Consider the following 25,681-nt stretch of genomic DNA (forward strand, 5'->3'; position numbering starts at 1 on the left):
AGCAGGGAATGGGTTTGAGGGTATAGAGTTAAGAGCTGCACGAATGGAAAAATGCCCAGAGGCTTCTGAAGGGGACAACATCACATCCGGCTGTCAAGTACTTTTCAGAAAGCAGAAATCATGTGATGTGGAGTTGAAACTAGTCCACAGGAGGGTACGGTGAATTGGGGAGCATAACAGGAAGTGGGAAGCAGGAAGCACCAATATCATGGCATTATGGGAGGGGTGGTGGGCACAGGTTCCACACTAGAGTGGCTAAAGAACCATGGACAGCAGCTGACCTCTCACTGAACCCCCCAGCGCCCTCCCCCCCCTCCCCACACACACACACACAACACACACGCACACCCAGCCCACACAGTCCTCCCCTACTTGTGTTCACAGAGCCGGAATTTGGGCCCTGGTTCGGGGCTCAGCTCAGCTAAAACTATCCCCATATAGAAACACACTCTAAGGAAGTGGTGTCCAATTTTTTCCCATAAGGGCCAGTGTGGGTACAGGTTTTCCATTTTAACCCAGCACTGAGACACGTGATTCTACTTTTCATTGAAAACCATGACGTTAATTAATAATAGAAATGGTTAATCAGGTGTCTTGGTGGCGGGCTAAAAGGGCACAGACGCAAAATCGTTTAAGTGAGAGAAACATACGGATATTAAGGTTCTGAAAATCACACGTTCTGAATTGTGCGCGGCAGCGGCGCAGGCGCCGTAGGTCTTTGGGGAGGGGGGCGGTGCTGGCGTGTGGCAAAGGGGGCGGGGCGGAGGTGGGTGTGTGATCCAGCTGATGCTCGCAGCCGCCGCTTCCTCCATCGCTCCATCTCAGCCACAGGCGATAGCAGCAGCAGCCTTTGGAGCCACACACACTCACATACACGCATCGCCTCCAGAACCTCCCCGCAACCTCCCCGAACCGGATCAAGGCGGGGAAGCCAGCCGAGGAGCAGCGGTCTTTTGCCGTGGCATTTCGGAACCGCACGCCCGCTGCCCGCGCCGCTGCTAATAGTAAGTGCAGGAGCGCTGCGTGAGCTGGTGAAGCTGCGCTCGTGCCCACAGAAATACTCACACCAGATGCGTTGCACGATGCTCGCATGCACCTGCATGCTCAAAATGCATTTGCATGCACGGGCAATCAATTATGTATTCCGATTTACGTGTTGCGTTGTGCCAGAGAATCGTGGATGGGGTGATGCTAAGGTTGAGAGGAGAGAGAGATGAAATGAGAGGGATAACGAGAGGGAGAGACCAAGTGCAGTGCCGTGTTTGTTAATATTACTCAACCGAGTGGAAGTAAAGACGGCGTAAGACCGGGAATCAGACCAGAGCGCACTACCGTGTAGGCTACGCAGCGTTGAAACTGTGCTCGCTCTCTCTCCGGGATGCGAGTTAACGATTCCGGGCTGATCAGTGGCGTGTACCGACACCCATTATGTAATGCGTTAACGGTGCGAAAGACGGAGGAGAGATTTTTTAAAATGTATTTGCTCATCACCCTTCACGGCAGATGACTGACGCGGTCGGTGCGAGCTAGGGACCGATGTTAGGTCTCTTTTGTGCTTCGACAGGAGCCGCATCAGCGGGGTCTGTCCTTCTGTCTGTCTGCCCGTCTGTCTGGCATGGCAGCTTGAGGTTTTCACCGTCCGTGGGGGTAGGGAGGATTACACCGTGTAGCAGGAGGAGTTTATTTTGTACTCGGGGTAGTTGCGGGTGCGGAGCTGCAGTGAGTTGCGGGGTTACGTGCAGTAGTAGTAGCAGCGCAGGGCGGTGAGCGTCACGGCGAGCGCGGCGAGCGGCTGTGTATGTACGGCAGTACAGCGCATTGCGAGAGGTGCAGTGCTCCATAAGGGGATCTGTAAAGGAGCAGAGAGGATTAGGAAGGGTACATAGTATTATGAATATGAGCGTGGCGCGCGGGAGCTGCAGGAGGAGGGTGCGCAGCGGGAACTGTACAGCACGCGCGCTGACAGCTGCAGACGGGGAGAGTACAGTGCATAAATACCACGCATATGAAAGCGGTGCGATGTGCGGTTTGACAGTGTGCAGGTTAATAATAGCTGGTTTGTGGGTGAAGGGGGGGGTGCCATGTGAGGGGGTAGGGGAGGCAGGCAGAACGTAAGCTGGCGTGGTACAGAGACTCTGTGGATGGGTGAGGTGCACTGTTTAGGGGAAAGTGCATTATGCATGCAGTGAAAGGGTGTATTAGTGAACATGAAGGGACTATGGGGGTAGTGAAATAAAGGGTACGGTGTGTACATAAATAAAGGGGCACAGAGTGCAGTTAAAGGGATACAATGTGTAGTTAAAGGGATACTGAGTATAGATAAATAAAGGGTACACTGTGTACACAAATGAAGGGGTACAGTAAGCAGTTAAAGGGGTACAGAGTATGCATAAATCCAGGGGTATAGGGTGTAGATCAGGGGTCCTCAATCTTATCCAGAAAGGGCTGGTGTGGGTGCAGGCTTTTGTTCCAACAAAGCAGTAACACACCTGATTCTACTAATCAACCCCTTGGAATCTTTGCTAAGCACCTTGATTATTAGAATCAGGTGTGTAACTGCCCAGTTGGAACAAAAGCCTGCACCCGCACCGGCCCTTTCTGGATAAGATTGAGGACCCCTGGTGTAGATAAATAAAGGGGTACAGGATGTACTTAAATAAAGGGGTTCAGGGCTGGGAGAAACACAGGGCTACAGTATATAAATAAATAAAATGGTACAGGGTGTAGATGGGGGGAGTGTGTAGTGTGTTGGTGGTAAAGGGTGTAGATGGGGGAGTGTGTAGTGTGTTGGTGGTAAAGGGTGTAGATGGGGGAGTTTGTAGAGTGTTGGTGGTAAAGGGTGTAGATGGGGAGTGTGTAGTGTGTTGGTGGTAAAGGGTGTAGATGGGGGAGTGTGTAGTGTGTTGGTGGTAAAGGGTGTAGATGGGGGAGTTTGTAGAGTGTTGGTGGTAAAGGGTGTAGATGGGGAGTGTGTAGTGTGTTGGTGGTAAAGGGTGTAGATGGGGGAGTGTGTAGTGTGTTGGTGGTAAAGGGTGTAGATGGGGGAGTGTGTAGTGTGTTGGTGGTAAAGGGTGTAGATGGGGGAGTGTGTAGTGTGTTGGTGGTAAAGGGTGTAGATGGGGGAGTTTGTAGAGTGTTGGTGGTAAAGGGTGTAGATGGGGGAGTGTGTAATGTGTTGGTGGTAAAGTGTGTAGATGGGGGAGTTTGTAGTGTGTTGGTGGTAAAGGGTGTAGATGGGGGAGTGTGTAGTGTGTCAGTTGTAAAGTGTGTAGATAGGGAAATGTGTAGTCTGTCAGTTGTAAATTGTGTAGATGGGGGAGTGTGTAGTGTGTCAGTTGTAAAGTGTGTAGATGGGGGAGTTTGTAGTGTGTTGGTGGTAAAGTGTGTAGTGTGTTGGTGGTAAAGTGTGTAGTGTGTTGGTGGTAAAGTGTGTAGATGGGCGAGTGTATAGTGTGTTGGTGGTAAAGTGTGTAGATGGGAGAGTGTGTAGTGTGTGGATGGGGGAATGTGTAGTGTGTTGTGGTAAAGCATGTAGATGGGAGAGTTTGTAATGTGCCAGTTGTAAAGTGTGTCAATGGGGGAGTGTGTAGTGTGTTGTGGTGAAGGGTGTAGATGGGAGAGTGTGTAGTGTGTAGATGGGGGAGTGTGTAGTATGTCAGTTGTAAATTGTGTAGATGGGGGAGTTTGTAGTGTGTCAGTTGTAAAGTGTGTAGATGGGGGAGTTTGTAGTGTGTTGGTGGTAAAGTGTGTAGATGGGGGAGTTTGTAGTGTGTTGGTGGTAAAGTGTGTAGATGAGGGAGCATTTAGTGAGTTGGTGGTAATGTGTGTAAATGGGGCAGCTTGTAGTGTGTAGATGGGGGAGTGTGTTGATGTGTGTGTGTGTTTGCATGTGTCTGTGTGCATGCATGTGTATGTGTATGTGTGTGTGCCAGTGCGGGTGTATTTGTATGTGTGTTTGAGTGTGTGCACATGCACCTGAGCGTGTGTGTGTGCACGTGAGTGTATGTGTGTGCATGTGTGTAGAATTGTAAGTATGTCTGTACATCAAAGGGACTTGTGTTCAGAAAATGTACGTGTGTATTTGTGTGTGAAGGAGAGATGTCACGATTGTTAACTTGCTCACGTCAAAATATTCATTCGATTGAGGGAAAGAGAGAGACGGAGATTGAGAGCCTGCCCGTTTGTATTTACTGTGTGTGAGAGAGGTCGCGCAATGGAGAGAGACTGAGCGTGCTCAGTGAGAACCATGGGGCCGATGATGTAATGCTAGTGGCTGTGGTAGAGAGGGGAGTGTCGGCACGTGCCATTGAGACCCAGCTGCAAGGATGGAGGTGCCCCCTGCTGGCCAGATCGCGCAACCGCGTGTTCCAGCTGCACTGGCTTCCCAGCTCGAAAGCGTTCGGATGTTCTGCCCACCGCGAAGCGATCCGATCCCGCTCCTGCGATCCAATTCGATTAAAATCCACCAATGTGAAAGGGAGGGTAGCCAGTCAACCGAGCCGACAGACGAGGAAATAACAGCCGAACACGGAAAAGCGAGAGGGAGGGGTTTCCAGAAAAGGTGTTTACCTGCACCTGAGGGTGGGAGGAGAAAGGTGTGGGCACAGTCCAATCTACCCTGTAAACATGAGCCTTATCTGCAGGTCAATGTTCGTCTGATGGCAGACTGAGATTTCTACGCCCTCCCCGCCCCCTTTGGGTGTGGTCCCGTAATAAGAGATGGTTTCTGTGTTCAGCTGCTACTGACTCATGTGAAGAGAGTCTTGCTAAAGCAAATGGCCCCGCAGACAGCAAAATGGGGGGGGGGGGTATAACCCTCAAATACAAGAAAGCTAAGTAACGCACAGTATCACACTGACCCATATGCCCATCCACACCCATCTTACCTTCTGTTCTGCGGTAAATGTGCAGGCACAAGGTGCTCCCACGATGCCATAGCCTACTAACTCTGACCTACTGACATGCAGTCTACGCACTAGCTACAGACAGTTACACACACGGTGTGTACACGCACACTGACACACTGTTGCACGCTACATTGAGATATGACTTGCACACTGCGCACACTGACACGCTAACACGATGCAAACTGTGTGCACTCGCATGTGCATTCACACACGGTCACTCAGTGCGCACATAGGTATGCACTCCTACATACACTCACGCACACAGTTTGCGTACTCACACATAAACTGGCAGATGTTACATACACACTCTGCCACACACACACACACACACACACACACATACAATTACACATTTACATGCTGTACACATGCGACTGTGTTATCACATGTACACTTACACACTCACAGTACACACGCAGTGGCTTACTTGCACCACTGACACCCTACTCCAACACACAACACACACACACACACACACACTGGGGTGTATATCACTGTGTGTCACTATGCATGTACTAGGGCTGGGTCCTTCTACAGTTCACTTAATTTAGGAAATTGAACTGAATTTCAGTTCTCTTCCTGAACTGGCTGAATACTAGAACATGGAACACACACACACACACACACACACACACAAGCAAAAAATGTGAACATAAACACACGCCACATTGGCGTTTACATGAATCCACACGCTCACAATGGAATGTGTATGGAGCACACATTCATGCTTTCACGCATGCGCGCACACACACACTGGCATGCGTATGAACATGCACACACTGCTTTGTTTGTGTGTGTGTGTGTGTGTGTGTGTGTGTGCGCGAGAGAGAGAGAGAGAGAGAGGGAGAGGAAGAGAGAGAGACAATGCTTGAGAGAGAAAGTAAGGGGTTAATACATCAAAGCACCAGGTGTGCCACGCATTCTCCCAGCCAATCACAGCGCAGGCTACGTGTGGGTGAGAGAGGGAGAGAAAGTGAAAAGAGGGAAGGGAGAGCAGAAGGAAGGACCCAGAGAGGATTATTCGGACACAGTAAGTGTTCTCAGCACGGTATTTATGAATGTTTATGAATTTCCAGCTAACTATGCTGTCTATAATTCTAATTGTGTTTATTAAATACCTGTTGGTACATGTATGTGTGCATCTGTAGTAATTATATCCACTGTGTGCAAACTACATCTTTTACTTCATTCACTTCAAATATAATTTATTTCTTCGTAACTATTTCCTGCTGTACACTTTTACTACCTAATGAAACACGTCTCTCATCGGTAGTGAATATCTGGCAGTGCAGTTATGTCATGTATGTAACTGCAGTGGTGTGCTCAGTTGATATAGCAGATTTAATCAAAGCAAGCTACACTGAGGGGAACCAGAGAGAGTGAGAGAGAGAGGCTAAAGATTAAGGGGTTGAAATTTTTATTTTGTTTGATTGACGGTTGAGCAGCCTCATAGAAGATGAGGGGAGTCGCAGCAGGTCGGCTGTTCCCGATGGTCTTTGTTAAACTGTGCGGTGAGTCTGATTCTGTAACCGTGGTAATGCGTGTTTTTTGCAGACCAAAGCCATGCATGCTGTGTTGCAGCATTACAGCGTTACGGTTACTGCCCGTCATTAAATAGCACATCCTCTCCATTTAGACTGAAATGACATCTAAACTTTTGTCTGCACCCCGTTCGGAAGGTGGTGGAGAAGACAGCGTTGTTACGGCGATGTAACTGAAACTGTCCTGAGTCTTCAGTTGTTGCTTCCCCCCCTTCCCCCAATGCTTCAGAAGGAGCCACCCCCCCCCCCCCCCACCCCCCACATGCTTTTAGAAACGAAAGGAGAGAGAGAGAGAATGAGCTGCGACCGAAGAGGTGCTTATCACCATGGTGAGGGGGGGCGGGGTTGGGAGTATTTCGGGTGACCTCATCCTCCGTCTGTACCTCCCCAGATGGTAACAGGAGTCGGGGGACCAGTGAGGAGGGGAGCAGTTTGGTGAATAACACGGCGTAGCGCTGTGGCAAACAGCGGTGCAGCATGCACAACACCACGCTGTTCTGCGTGATCCTGAGGAGCGTGTCGCAGTTACAAAGTTCAAAGTGTGACGAGCCCTGTCACAGTTGCACGGTTTGAGTGTTCTGGAGTATGACACGGTCACACACTTTAAACGTTAAGGGAGGATGACCCGGCTCCAAAGCTGGCCTGTTGAGTATGACATCATTTTTCAGTTACCGTGCTTTAGAACGCATGATTGTTTGAATATTTCAGTTACATTTCAGTTCGTTTTTCACAGCTTTGGGTGTCATTACAGTAGCGCAGTGTGCAGCCCTGTCTGATGCAGCCTTGGACACAGGTAGACTGTCGCAGTGCATGGCAAGCCTACCTGTGTATGTACTGAAAAGTGGCCATTTTAAAGTAAATACTTGAAATAGATAAGATAAATAAAATAGATAAGATAATCTAAAAAATAGATAAGAATACCTTTGATTATTACTTTATGGAATTATTACATTGCAAGGGTCAGAAGCTCATTATGCAGCACTGAATACATCCAGAACACAGTCACCAGCATTTGTGAAGCCACATGACTGATCCATTTATGTAGACAGAGGTTAAGATTAAAAAATAGAAGCACTTCCGCAACTCTAGGATCAGGGTTACCTGACCCTGTTGTAGAATATGACGGGCTATGAGTTACAGAAGAGCATTGTTGGGCATTTTGCTGTGGTGTACGGTAATGCAATTTGACTTAAATTTTACCAAAAGGTTTCCATGTTTGAACTGTTTAAAAGTTCAGATGTTGAGCATGTCTGAAATGGAGAAGCTAATGTATAAAGTTAGGTGCGTAACTCTAAGGTGGAAACTGTGCGTGAAACAGTCTGCTGTGTGATAAACAGTACAGAGTATAGCCGAGGGCACAAGTTCTACAGGACTTGGCTCTGTAAGTGTGATTATGTGCCCAGAGAGAAAGGAGAATCTTCCATCTTTAGGCTCTCTCTCTCTCTCTCTCTCTCTCTCTCTCACTCTGTCTCTATCACTCTGTCTCTCTCTCTCTCTCTCACTCTGTCTCTATCACTCTGTCTCTCTCTCTCTCTCTCTGTCTGTCTCTCTGACTCTCTGTCTCTCTCTCTCTCTCTCTCTCTCTTTCTATCACCCACTCTATCCCTCTCGCCTTATTTTGTGTCTTTGTTTTTTATTTATGTAATGTCATTGGTGTGTTGAGAGTGGGAATAAAGGGAGGAAAAGAAATCTCTCTCACTCCCTTGCTGTCTCTCAAATTCAAATTCAAATTTGCTTTATTTGCATGACAAGTAATCTTGTGTTGCAAAAGCAATACATACAAAATGACAATGACCCTGACAACCAGAAGAGGAGGAAAAAAGAGAGAAAAGAGTAACAACCCCCCCATACATGTATAAAAGTATAGATGCACACACATATACACATACACACATATGCACACATATGTATAGAGGAGGCTGACTGTGGGTTTCCCTATAGAGCAGACTGACTGTGTGTTTCCCTATAGAGCAGACTGACTGTGTTGCCCTATAGAGGAGACTGACTGTGTGTTGCCCTATAGAGGAGACTGACTGTGTGTTGCCCTATAGAGGAGACTGACTGTGTGTTGCCCTATAGAGGAGACTGACTGTGTTGCTCTATAGAGGAGACTGACTGTGTTGCCCTATAAAGGAGACTGACTGTGCTGTCTTGTAGAGGAGACTGACTGTGTGTTGCCCTATAGAACAGACTGACTGTGTTGCTCTATAGGGGAGACTGAGTGTGTGGTGCCCTATAGAGGAGACAGACTGTGTTGCCATATAGAGGAGACTGACTGTGTGTTGCCCTATAGAGCAGACTGACTGTGCTGTCTTGTAGAGGAGACTGACTGTGTGTTGCCCTATAGAGGAGACTGACTGTGCTGTCTTGTAGAGGAGACTGACTGTGTGTTGCCCTACACAGGGGACTGACTGTGCTGTCTTGTAGAGGAGACTGACTGTGTATTGCCCTGTAGAGGAGTCTGACTGGGTGTTGCTCTATAGAGGAGACTGACTGTGTTGCTCTATAGGGGAGACTGAGTGTGTGGTGCCCTATAGAGGAGACTGACTGTGTTGCTCTATAGAGGAGACTGACTATGTAGTGCCCTATAGAGGAGACTGGCTATGTTGCCCTATAGAGGAGACTGATTGTGTAGTGCCCTATAGAGGAGACTGGCTATGTTGCCCTATAGAGGAGACTGGCTATGTTGCTCTATAGAGGAGACTGACTGTGTTGCCCTATATAGGAGACTGACTGTGTTGCTCTATAGAGGAGACTGACTGTGTGTTGCCCTATACAGGGGACTGACTGTGTTGTCTTGTAGAGGAGACTGACTGTGTGTTGCCCTATAGAGGAGACTGACTGTGTGGTGCCCTATAGAGGAGACTGACTGTGTTGCTCTAAAGAGGAGACTGACTGTGTGTTGCCCTATAGAGAGGACTGACTGTGTGGTGCCCTATAGAGGAGACTGACTGTGTTGCCCTATACAGTGGTCTGACTATGTGCCCCCCTCCCCCCTGCAGTGTGTGCGCCCGCTGGTTGGCCTTGCATCCCATCCCGCCATGGCGCGCTTGGAGCGCAGTCGGTCGAGTGAGGGGGGCGCCCCACCCGGGATGGGCAGCGTGGGTAGCGGGGTGGCTGGCGAGCAGGAGTTCGCCATGAGGAGCGTGGGCACCCGTACCCAGAACAGCCTCCCACGGGGCCCGCCGCCAACCCGCCGCGGTCTGGAGGACCGGAGCTACAGCACCGAGCGCCCGGCCCCGCCCACCGGCTCTGAGAGCACCGCCTCTAGCGACGAGCGAACCTACACCACTGACCGAACCGAACGCACCTTCACCACCGACCGCACCTACACCACCGACCGCACCGAACGCACCTACACCACCGACCGCACCTACACCACTGATCGTACCTACACCACTGACCGCACCTACACCGTCGACCAGCCCCCGCTGCCCAGCGATGGCCCCGCCCCCAACAGCGAGCGCCCCATCTCCAACAGCAACCGCCAAGTCTCCAACGGCAACCGCCAAGTCTCCAACGGCAACCGGCCGATCGCCAACGGCAACCGCCCTGTCTCCAACGGCAACCGGCTGGTCTCCAACGCCCTGTTCCTGAACGGGGCGGGGCGGCGGGAGGTCCCGCCTCAGGGGGCCATGGGACTGGACATCTGCGGGAACAACGTGACGCTCAACAATGAGAAGAACAACGGCGGGCCCCCCCCTCAGTACAGGGAGCCCCCCGGGGCCAAGCTGGACAACAACAACCCCCCCAAAATCCTGCCCGTGTCCGGCAAGCTGGAGCAGGTGAGCCCCAAGGGGAGGCGCTGGTGTGGTGTGTGATGTACACCACAGACAGGCCAAACGGTCACAGGCTTAGAAAATTTTTCAGTGATTTTCAGATTCATGTGGCCAATTTTGATACCGTCCGTGTTCCCAGGCTGTGCAGTACAATAGTTGTACTGTACAAAATGGCTCATTTACTCTGCTTGTAAGTTGTTATTTTAGAAATTGTGATTAAAACCATGTAAATACAATAAATATAACAATTATTACACCAAGTTACTGTGGTATTGCTACCTATCGGTTAATTTCAGCGGAAATGTTTTATAAACAGGCACTCTGTGTTATATTAATGCTTCCCTCCTTTTCTCCTCCTCTTGTATGATTCCCCCCCAGAACAACGATGGATTGGTACGTCCCTCTGCCTTTAAGCCAGTGGTGCCCAAGAGCTTCCACTCCATGCAGAACCTGGTGTGCCCCCCCCAGACGGGGGTGGGAGGGGGCCGCAGCGCTGGAGGGAGCGGAGCCCCCGGCATGACCGGGGGCCACAGAGAGCCGGACAGTCCAGGAGGAGGGGGTGGTGGGGGTGGGGGTGGAGGAGGAGGGGGTGGTGGAGGTGGAGGAGGAGGGGGAGGAGGAGGAAGAGGGGGTGGTGGCGGCAGGGGAGGGGTTCGGGGCGGGGGGCAGGGGGGACTTTCTGACTCGGGAAGGAACTCTCTGACCAGCCTGCCCACGTACGCCGGCTCGGGGTCGGGCTACGGACCCCCCCACCCCCTGGGCCCCCTCAGCGCCTCCACCAGCCACATCAACAGACTGGGCACCGCCGCCCTGGACAAGCCCGGGTACCAGAACGGGCTGAGCACCTCCGACAGCGGCCGCTCCTCCTCCGGGAAAAGCTCCTCCTCCTACCAGCGGCTCAGCCACCTGAGCGACGCCCCCGGGCCCCTGCGCCCCTCCCCCTCCTCCGATGACATCATCCAGGACCTGGAGGACAGGCTGTGGGAGAGAGAGCAAGAGGTGTGTGTGTGTGGGGGGGGGCTGGTTACTAAAATTATATTTAACATAACATAATATAATGATGAAAACTGGCCATTCAGCCCAACAATGCTTGCCATTTTTCTAACTAAATTGTACCTAATGCTCTGATTACCTACAGGCTAGACAGTCTCTAGTATTTTTAGTTTGTTTATCAATTTTAAAATATAGTTTTAGCTAATTTTGAGATTATTCTGGTGTAATCCAGGCCAATTTGATTTTTTCCCTGTGGAAAATCATGTGGTTCTCATATGGACTACATTAACCATGATGCATCATTGCTCTCTTGGGGTCAGAAGCTGAGGGTGGGTTGGCCGGGGGTTGGTGAAGGATTTTTTTAATGAACACTGGGAGACCCCAAAGCAGCCCTCACATACGCTGTCACAAATTGCCATCATGGTGGTTTAATTTTGAGATAGTATGGCTGTGCTAAGATTCTCAACTGTAGTGTCGGATAAAAATGCAAAGATTTTATTTTATTTTCCTGTGAAGATTAACAAAGGATACATTTGATACTTTGGAAAGGGAGCAGATAAACGACCACTTTGGTTTATAGTCTGCTCCGTGCTCTGACCGTTGGGAAAACTGGTTTGGTGAGTTTATAAACAGGTTTGCTGTTTCCTCCATACTTTTTTCGCACTGGCTAAAACATACACATAACCTGAAAGCCATCGGTAAGGTTTTCTGAAACTGTGTTCTTAAGGGAGGATAATGAGGTAGTGTTGACTGGACAGTAGAAGGGAGTGTGGAATGAATAGATAAGGCCTTGGGGCATCAAAACAATGCACTTGAGGTGGCTGGGATTATTCTGGGAGGTGCACACACTGTATGTACATGTTGGTAAAACGTTTTAAGGCACTCCTGCAGACCCGAGAATTTTCAACAAATTGTGTAATTATCCAAAACATCCATTCATACAAAAGAACATTTTTTACTGTAGTTTCAGTAAAAATAAGCAAAAGTGGTTTCATTTAAAACAGTCAGTAATCTACAGGAATTGTCGCGGTGTCTAAACTGTTAAGCACTTTCAGATGTAGCTGCGGGTCCAGGTGTGACGTGAACCCTGTGGCTCCGCCCCCTCCCCCCTCGCAGGTGCTGCACATGCGGCGCAACCTGGACCAGAGCGAGGCGGCCATCGTGCAGGTGTTCGAGGAGAAGCAGCGGGTGTGGGAGCGGGAGATGGAGGAGCTGCGGCAGAACTACGCCGCGCGGCTGCAGCAGGTGTCCCGCCGCGCCCAGCGCACGCAGCAGGCCCTGCAGGCCCAGATCGCGCGGCTGCAGCAGGACAAGCGCCGGCTGCAGGACGAGATCGCCGCCCTGCTGGCCCACCGCGAGGACCTGGAGAGGAAGTGCCTGGACTACAGGAAGGAGCAGGCCGACATCCTGCCCCGGCTGGAAGAGACCAAGTGGGAGGTGAGGGGGGTTTTGCCTGGAAGATACCAATTGGGGGGGGGGGGATTTGCCCGGGAGAGATGAAGTGTGAGGTATGTTGGGCGGTTGTGTGGAAGAGACCAAGTGGGAGGTGAAGATGAGGGGGTATTTTCCTGGAAGAGACCAAGTGGGAACTGAAAAGGGGGATTTGCCTTGAAGAGATCAAGTGGTAGTTGGGGGGGGGGGGGGATTTGCATGGAGCAGACTAAATAGGAGGAGAGGAGACTAGGGAGCAGATGATGGAGCTCAAATATATTTGTGGCTTTATTTAGACCTATGTCCATATCAATTGCCCTCCTATAACTGTGATATGACTTTGTGGTGACCCCCCCCCCCCTCCTGTGGTCTACCCCGCCCAGGTGTGTCAGAAGGCGGGGGAGATCTCCCTGCTAAAGCAACAGCTGAGGGAGAGCCAGGCGGAGGTGACCCAGCGGGCGGGGGAGATGGTGGCCCTGAGGGGCCAGCTGAAGGAGCTGAACGCCCAACTGAAGGAGAGGGAGGAGACCATGCTGGGGCTGAAGGACTCCTACAGCAGCAAGGGCCTGGAGCTGGAGCGCTGTGAGGGGGAGCTGCAGAAAACACTGACCGAGGTGCACAGAGAGAGACGGCACTGACACCCGCGGACACAGCACTGACACCCGCGGACACAGCACTGACACCCGCGAACACAGCACTGACACCCGCGGACACAGCACTGACACCCGCGGACACAGCACTGACACCCGCAGACACAGCACTGACACCCGCAAACACACACAGGAACAACACTCATACACACAGATAAAATACTGAGCAACAGCACTGATACACACAGTGACTGAGGAATAGCACTGACACAGAGACTGAGGAACAGCACTGACGCAGAGACTCAGGAACAGCAGAGACACACAGACTGAGAAAAAGGACTGACACAGACTGAGGAACAGACAGGCAGGAACAAAGAGACTGAGCAACAAAGTGGTTAGCCTGACACTGACATGGGCAGGAATACCCGCACACTAACAGTCACACACTGACACCTGCTCATACTCACACGTACAGGAATAGCGGTGATGTTCAAGCACACTCATCTCTTAGGTCACATGCTTACAGTGCCATACTCATTATCCACAGGCACACACTTGCTTTAATGCAGGTAGCCTGCAGTGATACTCACATGTAGAGAGACCCACACATTGACCATCGCTGCAAACATACGCACACGCATGTACTCACTCACACAAGCTTTGGTTTAACACTTACACATATAATCCCTCAACTAATGCCTATCAAACATTACAAGATGTTTTGCTGTTTGCATTTGCAGACAGATTTTCTATGACTATGAGAAATCATTAGTGTTTTAACTTGGTGCACTGAAAGCCCAGTCATTTAGAAAAGAGTTGTTAAATGTGAGAAGGTATCCAACTTTAGTCTAAAATGTATGTAATATCTGGGAGGTACATGGTTTTCACAAGTTTCAAGCTCCCGCTCCCTCCAGCGCTGCGGCCCCCTCCCACCCCTGTCTGGGGGGGGCACACCAGGTTCTGCATGGAGTGGAAGCTCTTGTTTCAAGCATAGGTTTTTCATGGGATAACCTCTCTTTTTCTCTCTCTCTTTCTCTTTCTTATCCCATTTTGTTCTCAGGTGTCCCTTCTGAGGGACAAGCTGGGAGTCTTTGAGGCAGAGGTAGTGGGACTGAAGCGGGCTCTGGGAGAGCTGAGTGTGGGCAGGGCTGGAGGCGGGGCCAGGGCAGCGGGAAGGACCCGGGGGGGGACTGCCCTCCCCCCACAGCCCCTCAGAGGCGGCGGCGGCGGCAGCAGTGGCCGCCCTGCCCCCGCCCCCGGCCCCGCCCCCCGGCTCAGCCCCGCCCCCGTCCCTGGCCCCGCCCCCGGGCGACGCGCTGCTCAGCCTGCAGTCAGACGAGGCCAAGGTCCAGCGGCAGGAGGCGGGCAGCCTGCGGCGGCAGCTGGAGCGTCTGCAGGGGGAGCTGCGGCTGGAGCGGCAGCAGCGGGAGCGGCAGGCGCTCACCTTCGCCCAGGAGCGCCACACCTGGCAGGGCGAGAAGGAGCGGGTGCTCAAGTACCAGGCCCAGCTGCAGGTCAACTACGTGGAGATGCTGCAGAAGAACCAGGTCCTGGAGCAGCGCATGGGCGAGCTCAACACCAAGCTGGCCACCTCCCCGACCTCACCGCCGCCCGCCCCCCTGCCCCTCAGTCTCCCCCTCCCGCTCTCCCTCTCCCCGCCCCCCGTCACTGAGGACAAAAAGCCCCCCGCCATGCACCAGCTGGCCCCGCCCTGGCCCATCCCCTCCCGCTTGGAGAGGATCGAGTCCACGGAAATCTAGGACCTGGGAGTGTCCTGATTGAGCCCCTCCAGAACACATTCAGCTCAATACAGTCTTACAGTAACAATATACATCCTTTAACACAGTCCAAGCTCAATACGGTCTAACAGTACCAATATCCATCCTTCAACACAGTCCAAGCTCAATACAGTCTTACAGTACCAATATCCATCCTTCAGCACAGTCCAAGCTCAATGCAGTTATCCTACAGTACCAAAATCCATCCTTCAACACAGTTTGATGCAGTTTAATATCACATCTGCCAGTCTGCTTGGCAGTCCTAGGACACACTGCCAAAGGAACCACCAACAGAGGGGTGAAAGTTGAGGGTTGGAGGGGGGTCTCAGGAGGAAGAGGGGGGCAGTGTGATCAGACTGTTGGGGCAGGACTAATGGACGTCTGGGGCGGGCAGTGCACAAGGCAGGGGAGGCTGGGATTTTTGGGCAGGGAATCCTGAAGTTAAGACAGATCACACACACTTCAGCAGTGAAACTCCAACACTGATGCTCTTACACTAACACTGAAGTTGACTCTAATACTCCTGTCCAACTGGCTCAACATTACCAGCTCGTACACACAGGATACTGACATGCAAATATCTCCTCCAAAGGAAGACTTCAGCACAGACACGCTGACACACACTCACACTGACACACACACACACTGACGCGTACAATGACACCATTCATGCAAGAAGGTTGCTTGATCACTGTCAGGGAGGTCTGTGGTTATATTTACCAGTCCCACCACATAACTCTCGGTACAGTATCTCTGGCCCAGAATTCCTATGGTGTGTCAGACTGCAGTGGAACCGGAATTTGGATAGTTCACATACGCCCTGGAACTGGAATTCAGATTGTTCACACCTGTTCTGGAACCTGGAGTCGGATAGTTCACACCTGCCCTGGAACCGGTAGTCAGGTTGTTCACGCCTGCCCTGGAACCTGGTCAGATCGTTCATACCTGTCCTAGATCCTGGAGTCAGATCGTTCACAGCTGTCCTAGAACCGGAATTCAGATTGTTCACACCTGTCCTGGAACCTGGAGTCGGATAGTTCACACCTGCCCAGGAACCGGTAGTCAGGTTGTTCACGCCTGCCCTGGAACCTGGTCAGATCGTTCATACCTGTCCTAGATCCTGGAGTAAAATCGTTCACAGATGTCCTAGAACCTGGAGTCAGATCGTTCACACCTGTCCTGAAACCTGGAGTCAGATAGTTCACACCTGCTCAGGGCTCTCCAGGCCATGAGAACAAATCCAGATTAGTCTGAAGAAGTCACGCAGAGCACTCCCTTGGGCGAGACCAAAGGACACTATGACAGTGCCCCCCTGTGGTCTGGTGGTGCCAAGACAACACAAAATTCCCCAGTCGGGCACATCCTCCGGGGCGACAGCAGTTCCAGTACTTTTCTGGTTCGAGGGGAGCTGGGGCATGGCAGTTTGTTGGTATTAGAGTAGCTGTAGAAGGTGTAGTGACCGTGAGGAGTTTTAGATGGTGCAAATCATTTTTAGCGCATGGGAGAGACTCAGGAGCATGTCCATATGATGTATGAACAAAGAAAAGTGTGTGCTGGGGGGAAGAGGGAAGGAAAGATGTAGGGTTGTGGTGGGGGGGGGAGCATATGTCTGTGTGTTTCAGGACGGGGGGGACAAAAGTGCACTATAGTGCATATCAGGGATGTTGGAGTTTTAGGGGTCTTAGGAGAAGGTGGGGGGAGCACATTTCAGGTATAAAGGATGGGACTTTAAGTGAGGTGGGCAGTGTGATATTACTTATGTGCTTTGATAGGATGTGACATTAGTCAAATTCAGACAATGGGGGCAATGTGCGATCCATTTCAGTGGACAGCAGGATGGCGTTAGAGCCTAGCGGTGGATGTGAGGATGGTATTAGCGTATAGTGGTGGATGTGATGATGGCACTAGCTTATAGTGGTGGATGTGGGGACGGCGCTAGCATATAGTGGTGGATGTGGGGATGGCATTAGCATATAGTGGTGGATGTGGGGATGGTATTAGTGTATAGCGGCGGATGTGGCGATGGCACTAGCTTGTAGCGGTGGATGTGGAGCTTGCATTTGCGCATCTCGTTCAGTGGACACTACTGCTTTTCAGGGACACCAGGGAGCATGTCTCTCTTGCACTGTCAGCGGCTGCAGTGACTGAAGACAAACACCAGGGGGCAGAATGCTTACACAGGGCTCCCAATCAAAGGAAGAATTACTTGAAAATGACTTTCGCATTTCTTTGTATTGAACAGTGATAGCGAACAAAAAAAAAGGCTTCACTTTGTTAATGTAATACCTTGATCTATATTGATGTTTCTTTGGGTGCAAAGTAGGGCAAGTCAGGGATGACAAAACTGGAACAAGACAGTCGTGATGTCACCTGGCGGAGTGGAGAGCCACCAATCACAGAGTATATTAGTAACAATCAAAATAACAATGCCGCTGCTGATTGGTGGATTCTAATTCCAGCTAATATCCATAGGAAATCTACACCAGCCAGAAAGGAGAGCTAGAAAGTGTAGCCCAGAGGCTTAGTGTAAAACCACCCACCAATCACTGTCAGCATTGCCCTATTGGTTTTTTAACAACGTATGCTGTGATTGGTGGAGCTGCTCTTGGAAAGGTGATGTCACAACTGCTGTCCTTGCTTTATTATTCCTGGGGGAACTGTGGGTTTAGTGAATGTTTGTGTGGGAGCTGGTCAATGAAGCTGATATTCTGTGTTAGACAACAGTAACGTGCAGCAGCAGATAGCAGCGGAGCCAGAGGTTCTGATTGGCTGGTGGTAATATTCAGACGTAGCAGAGAGAAAATGCATAAAAAAGGAAATTGTGGATATAAAAGGAGATTATATATAGAAATTATATATTAAGAACTTCTCCCTCTAGAAGGCGCCATTGAGTGACATGGGATCAGTGCAATTGTGTGTGAAAGAAAGACGGAGTGCATGTGTGTGTGTGCACGCGTGCGCATGTGTGTGTGTGTGTGTGAGAGAGGGGGATTTTGTGTATGCATGTGTGTGTGAGAGAGAAAGATAGCGTGTGTGTGTGTGCCTATGTGAGAGAGAGAGAGATATATAGTGTGTGTGTGTGTGTGTGCCTATGTGTGAGAGAGAGATAGTGTGTGTGTGTGTGCCTATGTGAGAGAGAGAGAGAGATAGTGTGTATGTGTGTGAGAGAGAGAGAGTGTGTGTGTGTGTGCCTATGTGAGAGAGAGAGAGATAGTGTGTATGTGTGTGAGAGAGAGAGAGTGTGTGTGTGTGTGTGTGAGAGAGAGAGAGAGATACTGTGTGTGTGTGTGTGTGTGTGTGTGACATGAGATCCTGGCCTGTATTCATAAAGCATCTCAGAGTAGGGCTGCTGATCTAGGATCAGTTTTTTCCTTTATAGCTCGTAATGGGTGCGGTTAGGATGTGGGCGCACGAATCCTGATCCTAGATTAGCACTCCTACCCTGCAGCGTTAAATAAACATGGACAGCGGACTCGGACTGTGGACGTGTGCGCTGCTGAAAACCAGGGCATGTTTTTTTGAGTTCATAACCCCATCAGGAGGACCCAAATTTCTGAGCTTCGATCCCGTCTTTTGGCCCCAGGCTGGATCTCATTAGAGTGGCTTTCCTGACATCCTGTCGTGGTCAGACTGCAAAAACTCGGACCAGAGGGAGATGAGGGAGGAAAAGGAGGGATCGACATGTAAACAAAGGGAAGGGACAGAGAGGAGGGAAAGATGACAGGGGGAGAAACTGAGGGATGAAACAGAATCAGATATTGCTTTTATAGTTATGAGAGAGAGGCAGGAAGAGAGAGAGAGAGAGAGAGAGAGAGAGAGGATAGTAGACAGGTAAAAGGAGAGAGAGAAGGAGAAGGGATGGATCATTTATGGCCAGATTTGCTGCTATGTTCTTCTGTTGTATTCTGCTGTGTTGTTGGTAGAAACAGAGGTGGATGTATATATCATTGTTATTTATGTGTACATATTTATTCCAGTATACCAAGCTATTGCGTGTGAATACTTTAAGAGGATTATCGTGACATAATGAAACAGACATTTCAGCTTTTATTTTTTAAACTATATGACTATATATAAATCTATTTACTTTCAATCTACTACATGGTACAAATGAAGCAAACATATCCAAAATCATTGTCTCTTTGTTTACTTTTATTGTTACTGTTATCAATGTAACTCTTGTAATGTTTGAGAGAACAAAATGCTACCAATGTTTTTTTAATAATTATTTTTATCATTTTTATTTATGTTACTGTAATGGCTTGATGGAAAGCATACTCTAGCAAAAATGAATTTAAATAATAAAGACGTGAGTAATTCAATAAAACTACATTTCCCAGAGGTCTACGTATGATTTTTGCTTGCGGATTCTACGTTTTTGGAGTATTTGCATTTATATAACGTTGATGCCACGTAAAGATATATCCATCTGTATTGACTAATTGAGCACCAAAAACATTTATTCCCATGAGATTTAAATACCCCAACGACACAATTTTTCCCATTGCTCTTTTTATTTGTTAATAGATGATTGCTTTAAATGAAAATGGACAAACAATAATAACAAGTAAATACCACCTGTCTTGCGAGGTGAAGTGACGAAGTACTATTAATACGATTCAGTGTGAAAGCACAGTTTCGTTTCTCGAAAAGAACGACAGGTGTCGCTGCTAACACAGGGAATGCACCCGCGGTCCTTTTTTTTTTTACTATGAAGCTATTACATTGCCTGATCAATGCCTTTAATGGCTCAGGGGTTCACGCAAATAACACCGTTCATTACAGACACATCAACATGTCTACTGCATGTATTTATTGTCGTATATTTGTACTTTCTATGGACTTTGTATCTGTTGTGACAGCAGTTAGCTACGGCACAACAGCTGGCATTCTCTGGCGGCGCGATTTGTCCCTTCAGGCTTGCCGTACGATGATATGACCTTTCCACTTTCAATGTGTAGTTTGTAACCTCTACCAGCATGGTATGGATTAGAACTGAATTTGTAGGATATCTGCAAATGGAGATCTTCTGACCAGAGTGGAAGACTCTCGTAGCTTCGGTGGGTTTCATAGGTATAAATTGAATAAATGTGATAACTAGGACGGCTGGCTGTGTAACGTTACGTTAGCTCACAGGTAACTTCTAACGCATTGTCTATGAGGATTCAAGGAATTAGCTAACCTTACTTTTGTTTGCTACAATGTGATCTCTGTATTTGCGCGGCACATTCATCTCGGGTTTTCACAACCTTCATATATAAACAGGCTTATATTCGTTAGCGAACATAGCAAGCGATAATAGCAAGTGTAGCAATCGACAAACGAAATCTAGCCAGGTCTCCTCTGCTGCTAGCTACAGTAATTTAGCCCAGGTACTTGATCTTGAACTGGCAGTCTGATTTTTTTTTTTTAATCGTATTCTGTCAGGTAGATTCGGAGATTTTTGTGCTGGCCACTGGCGTTAATTATTTGCTAATTAACTGAAGACATGGTAGTTTGTCAGAACTATTGATACACCGAAGGACATTTACTCGTGACTTTCCCCCCAGTCTATGGTATTAACACAGTTGCAGCAAATGGCTAAAGACCGCTTTCTTAAACGTGAACATCAAAACCTTGTCATACGTGAATCATGAGATTGAAGGTTGTCTTCAACCTTACAAAGTTCTCCCACGTCACTGCTCTGCTGAGGTCACTCCACTGGCTACCGGTCGCTGCCAGGATCAGGTACAAAGTTCTGACCCGCGCCTACACTGCAGCCAACAGGACGGCCCCGCCTACTTACAGGACATTATTCAATTCTATACGCCTGTTAGACCGCCTTTCACCCCCTGCCATCTGGGTAAAGGGTTCTTGCTTGTCCCTGCCACCTAGCTTCTCCAACCAGCTTCCTGTCCATCTACGGACAACTCCCTCATTGCCCATCTTCCGCCGTGGTCTGAAGACGCATCTCTTCAGACTATACCTGGATTAAATAACTATCACCACTCTGCAGATCGTTTCTATCACTTAAAATTCCCCCCTTTCAGGCTACACATGTAACCCCTGTGCCACTCATGTTACATGTACCTTCACCCAGAACTTATTGTGCCATGTATCCTAGTCTTGATGTTGTAGCTTGTAGTGTCTCCTAGTTTGATTTATGATAGATTAGGTCAGTCTAATGTTCACTGTGTGAACTGGACTTAATGTGTTCATGGCTATGAATAACTGTACAAAATGAGTATTCTACCTTGCCAGACCTGTGTTTTCTAGTTGTTCCAATGACCTTTGCTGTGCACTTATCGTACGTCGTGTCTGCCGAATAAATGTAATGTGAATGTGTTAAGACAGATAACGTTTATGGACAATATTTGTGTCTGCTATGAAGGAAGTTTTATTGATGCAGTATATTTGCTTGGGTTTGACAAGATTACTCTGGGAACATCTGAGGGAACCGTGCTGACGGCGGGTTTTTTTTGTCTCCTAGCGACCGGGGTGGATGTCTGCTCGGGCACTATGTCGGCGGGTGGCTGCTCTTCGGCTCCTAGCCTCCACCCCCGGGAGAGAGGTATGGAGGTCCAGGTGCCAGCGGTGGGACGGTGGTCATGGCGAGGAGGAAGAGGAGGGGCGAGTTCCAGCCCCCAGGCCGGGGGAGTACCTGGTGCAGTATAACCCCGCGGCGTACGAGACGGTCCCGCGGGCCGCCGCCGCCGCCGCCTCGTGTGGGGCGGAGGATGAGGAGCCGGCCCCGCCCCCTCTGGCCCCGCCCTTCCGGCAGCAGGGCAACCCTTACAGCGTGCGCTCGTCCCGCAGTCTGTCCAGCTCCCAGAACACCCTGCTGGACCTGGCCCTCAGCCGGGGCGAGGGCGGCAAGAAACCTGCGTCCGCCGCTGCCGCCACCCCCCCCCGCCGAAGACCCCCCCGGCGGCTTCGAGCCCCGCGCCTTCCAGAAGTGCCGGCCGGAGTACGCCGCCGTGAGCCATGACCCCGCCCACCGGCCGACGCCCATCTCCGCCGACGAGGCGTTCCTGCTGCTGAACAAGGTGTCGGTCCTCCGGGGCTCCCTGGGGCCCCAGGACGTGGTGGGCTTCCTGGGCGAGCTGGCCCGCCTGCCCCCGGAGCAGCTGCCCCTGGTGCGGGGCCACTCCTGCTTCTCCATGCTGCTGCGCTACGCAGTGGAGAGCCTGCGGCTCCTCTCCGACGCCCAGCTGCTGGAGGCCCTGCGCGCCCTGGCGTCCCTGGGCCTGCACCCGGCCCACGGCGTGCTGGGCCTGCTGGAGGCGGAGTTCGGGCGGCGGGCGACGGAGGGGATGGAGCCGCGGCGGCTGCTGCTGGCGGCCGACCTGTGGCGCTGCCTGGGCCGGCCGGTGCCCCAGTTCCTGGAGCAGCTCTACGGCAGCGCCGCGGGCTGGCGCTGGTCCGACATGGGCCCGGCGGAGCTGGTGCAGCTGGTCTACGTGATGGGAGAGGGCCGACGCTCCCCCGCCGACCTGCTCCCGACCCTGGAGCTGCAGCTGCTCCGCCACCTGGACCGGCTGACGGCCGAGGAGCTGGGCGCGGTCTGCCTGGGCCTCTTCAAGTCCCAGAGCTCGCTGTCACCCGGCGCGGTGGTGCGGCTGGCCAACCGGGCGTGCGCGCTGCTGCCGGAGATGAGCGACTACGGCCTGGTGAACGCGCTTAAGCTGCTGCGCTTCAGCTACCTGGACCACCGCGGGCTCCTGCGGGCCCTGGCGACGGAGATGCCGCGCCGGGCGCCGCGCATGGGCGTGCCGGGCCTGATGCACGTGGCCCTGGCCTGCTCGGCGCTGCACCACCGGGACGACGGGGTGCTGCAGGCCGTGGCGGACCGCCTGCCGGCGCTGGTGCCGCCGTGCCGGAGCAAGGACGCCGCCAAGCTGCTGTGGGCCTTCGGCACGGTGGGCTTCCCGCCCAGCCGGGCGCCGCGGCTCTACCCCGGCCTGGCCGAGGCGCTGCGGCAGCGGGAGGCCGAGTTCCGCCGCTTCCCCGAGCACCTGCTGACCGGGCTCCTGGGCCTGGCCTTCGCCGGGATCTTCCCCACCGACCTGCTGGCCCAGGCGCTCAGCCCGGACTTCGCGGCTCTGGCGGCCGCCTCGCGCCACCTGGAGCTGAAGAAGGACCTGTTCACGGTGGACGCGTCGGTGGGGCTGGAGGTGCCCGGCTGGGCGGGCCCGCGGGTGGACCGGGCCCTGGCGGAGGAGGTGACGGCGCAGCTGTGGAGCTTCGCCCTGCAGGACGTGTGCGTGAAGCCGGAGGTGCTGGAGGCGGAGCGGCTCCTCGGGGAGCTGCTGGGCGGGGCGGCGTACGTGCGCAAGCACATGATCCTGCCGCACACCCGCTCCATCGACCTGGAGGTCCGCCTGGACCCCGCCGGGGGCCCCGTCCCTCTCTGCTCTGAGGGCGACCTCCATGGCCCCGGGCCGGAGAGCGTTTCCCCTGCCGCGCGGGCCTGGGAAAGGGGCCTTGTGGGCGTGACCATCACAGAGGACCTGCTGGCCCAGCTGACCAACATCAAAGGGCCCGTGGTGAGTCACCCCACGGAGAAGCCCGATTCCCGTCCCGCCCACTCGCCAGCCCCTACGGCATCGCGGGACAGGGCGTTCCCCAGTGGGGCGGAGCTAACAGAAGGGCTCCTGGAGGCCCTGAGGAGACCCGGGGCCCCCTCGCCCTGTCCCACTCGGGGGGTGCAGAGACTCGCCGTGCAGGTGTCCAACAGGAACCATTTCTGCTACCGGTCCCGCCAGCTGCTGGGGCTGCACGCGATGAAGAGGAGGCAGCTGGCCCTGCTGGGCTACAGCGTGGTGGAGCTGCACTACTGGGAGTGGTTTCCACTGCTGAAGCGCTCCCGCGCAGAGAGACTGGCCTACCTTCGCTCCAAGATCCTCGGACACCTGGACTGAGAGACTGGCCTACCTTCGCTCCAAGATCCTCGGACACCTGGACTGAGAAACTGGCCTACCTTCGCTCCAAGATCCTCGGACACCTGGACTGAGAAACTGGCCTACCTTCGCTCCAAGATCCTCGGACACCTGGACTGAGAAACTGGCCTACCTTCGCTCCAAGATCCTCGGACACCTGGACTGAGAGACTGGCCTACCTTCGCTCCAAGATCCTCGGACACCTGGACTGAGAGACCGGCCTACCTTCGGTGCAGAATCTTCAGTGTCCTGGACTGTAACACTGGCCTACATTCACAGTGGGACAGTCCTTTCTGTCTGCATTGAGAATAGGTCTCCCTGTGCTGTGAGAAAGGAGGTTCTCTTCCTCTGTGTCGTAAGGGCCTCTCTTTGAGCTGCACAGGACCACCTTTAGCTTAATGTGCAGCAGCAGTTAGACATGTCTTATTCAGCCAATCAAAAGTGACGCTTGAGTGGTTCTAAGTGCCTCAGCCAATCAGAGTAGAATTGAGTGTAAATGAGATGCTCATGTGCCATGGTTTGAAGGACTGGATTAAAGGGGACATGTCCATGTTGAATCCTAGCGTGTTCCTTTTGTCTCCTACAGATACCTGGCAATGCTGACAAGGTTCTGACCAAACTTCCTTGATGTAGTAATAAAATACAATTGCTTAGCTTGAATTAACCTATGCAAGGGAAAAGGCTCCTCCTTTTCAGAAGTGACAAATTGACGTGAACCTTTATTAGATCCTGTGGTTGTGCAGTTAAAACACCAGAGATGAGCAAACAGGGCTGTGGAGTGACCAGACTTTTCGGGTCTCTTCTCAGACGTGGCAGAGAAGGGGAGCCCAGGAATAGCGCTCTGAGGACTGAGCGTGGCGCAGTGGGTGGGAGTATCACCACAGGTTCTTTAACCCTTTTGCAGTGTAAGATCACAAACGTGATTAGAATGCCCTTAACTAAACATTCTAATGCTGATGTAGCAATCACTACTGGCAATTGTAAGCAATGGAATTCTAGAACACTGGCTTAGAATGTTGAAAAAACACTCCAAAAATCTTGCTCTTCAAAGGGTTAAATTAACTAGATCTTCAGCTCCCACATTCCCATTCTCTATGCTTCCTAGCAACAGGAGGCTATATTGCAAAGTAGCATCAGAATATTTTTTTTTCAGAACAACAACAAAGGAAAACATAATCATACTAATAGCATATGTTCACTAAATCCATATAGGAGCAATTCACCCATGGTTTTACATCACAAAAGCTCACATTGAGTCCAGTCATTAATGTCTAATTATGCTAATTATCCTCTAAAGAAGGCACAAGGAGAATGAAATGTTAGCGAACAGTACAGTAGTGCTATAACAGATTTGGTGAAAATGTCCTGTCAATGTCTTGTGTTGTTCCAGTATTGGATATCCGAGCAGGATAGTTGAATATGTTTGGATGGGTCTGTGCTATCAGTGTCAGTTTATTCCACCACAGATTGTACTGTCACTACTGGTTATGATCATTTTGTTTAGTCACTGCTGTTGTTTATATATCTGTTGAATGCACTAATATTACATTGGTTTGCTAGTCACGCTTGGAAAAGAGGACCAGCTAGCTAAATGGAAATTAATGCTAAATGCATAAAGCTGAGCAAATTCTGCACTTTGCTGGGGTGTCCGCCAACCGCCAACCAGGGCTGGGGGGTCGGTTTCATTTCGGATCAGTCCGTTCCTCGGCATTCTGCGCCCCTCACGGTCCAGTCTCATCTGGGC

General features: G+C 51.3%; 2 protein-coding genes across 2 annotated transcripts; both read left to right on the forward strand.

Moving 5' to 3' along the window:
• The first annotated feature begins 760 nt into the window (after positions 1 to 760).
• On the forward strand, positions 761 to 15,982 carry LOC118212142 (leucine zipper putative tumor suppressor 3). The gene is given in 8 exon segments (XM_035389772.1): positions 761 to 1,004; positions 9,451 to 10,233; positions 10,606 to 10,711; positions 10,778 to 11,226; positions 12,337 to 12,657; positions 13,035 to 13,265; positions 14,302 to 14,424; positions 14,426 to 15,982. Coding segments are annotated over 7 exon segments (2,550 nt in total). The 5' UTR covers positions 761 to 1,004; positions 9,451 to 9,489; the 3' UTR covers positions 15,002 to 15,982.
• Positions 15,983 to 20,152: 4,170 nt separating this feature from the next.
• Positions 20,153 to 24,494, forward strand: LOC118212134 (FAST kinase domain-containing protein 5, mitochondrial). The gene is given in 3 exon segments (XM_035389760.1): positions 20,153 to 20,746; positions 21,489 to 21,911; positions 21,913 to 24,494. Coding segments are annotated over 2 exon segments (2,418 nt in total). The 5' UTR covers positions 20,153 to 20,746; positions 21,489 to 21,500; the 3' UTR covers positions 23,920 to 24,494.
• Positions 24,495 to 25,681: the final 1,187 nt, after the last annotated feature.

The sequence above is a fragment of the Anguilla anguilla genome, chromosome 14, assembly GCF_013347855.1.
Source record: "Anguilla anguilla isolate fAngAng1 chromosome 14, fAngAng1.pri, whole genome shotgun sequence".
NCBI classification, from domain to species: Eukaryota; Metazoa; Chordata; class Actinopteri; order Anguilliformes; family Anguillidae; genus Anguilla; species Anguilla anguilla.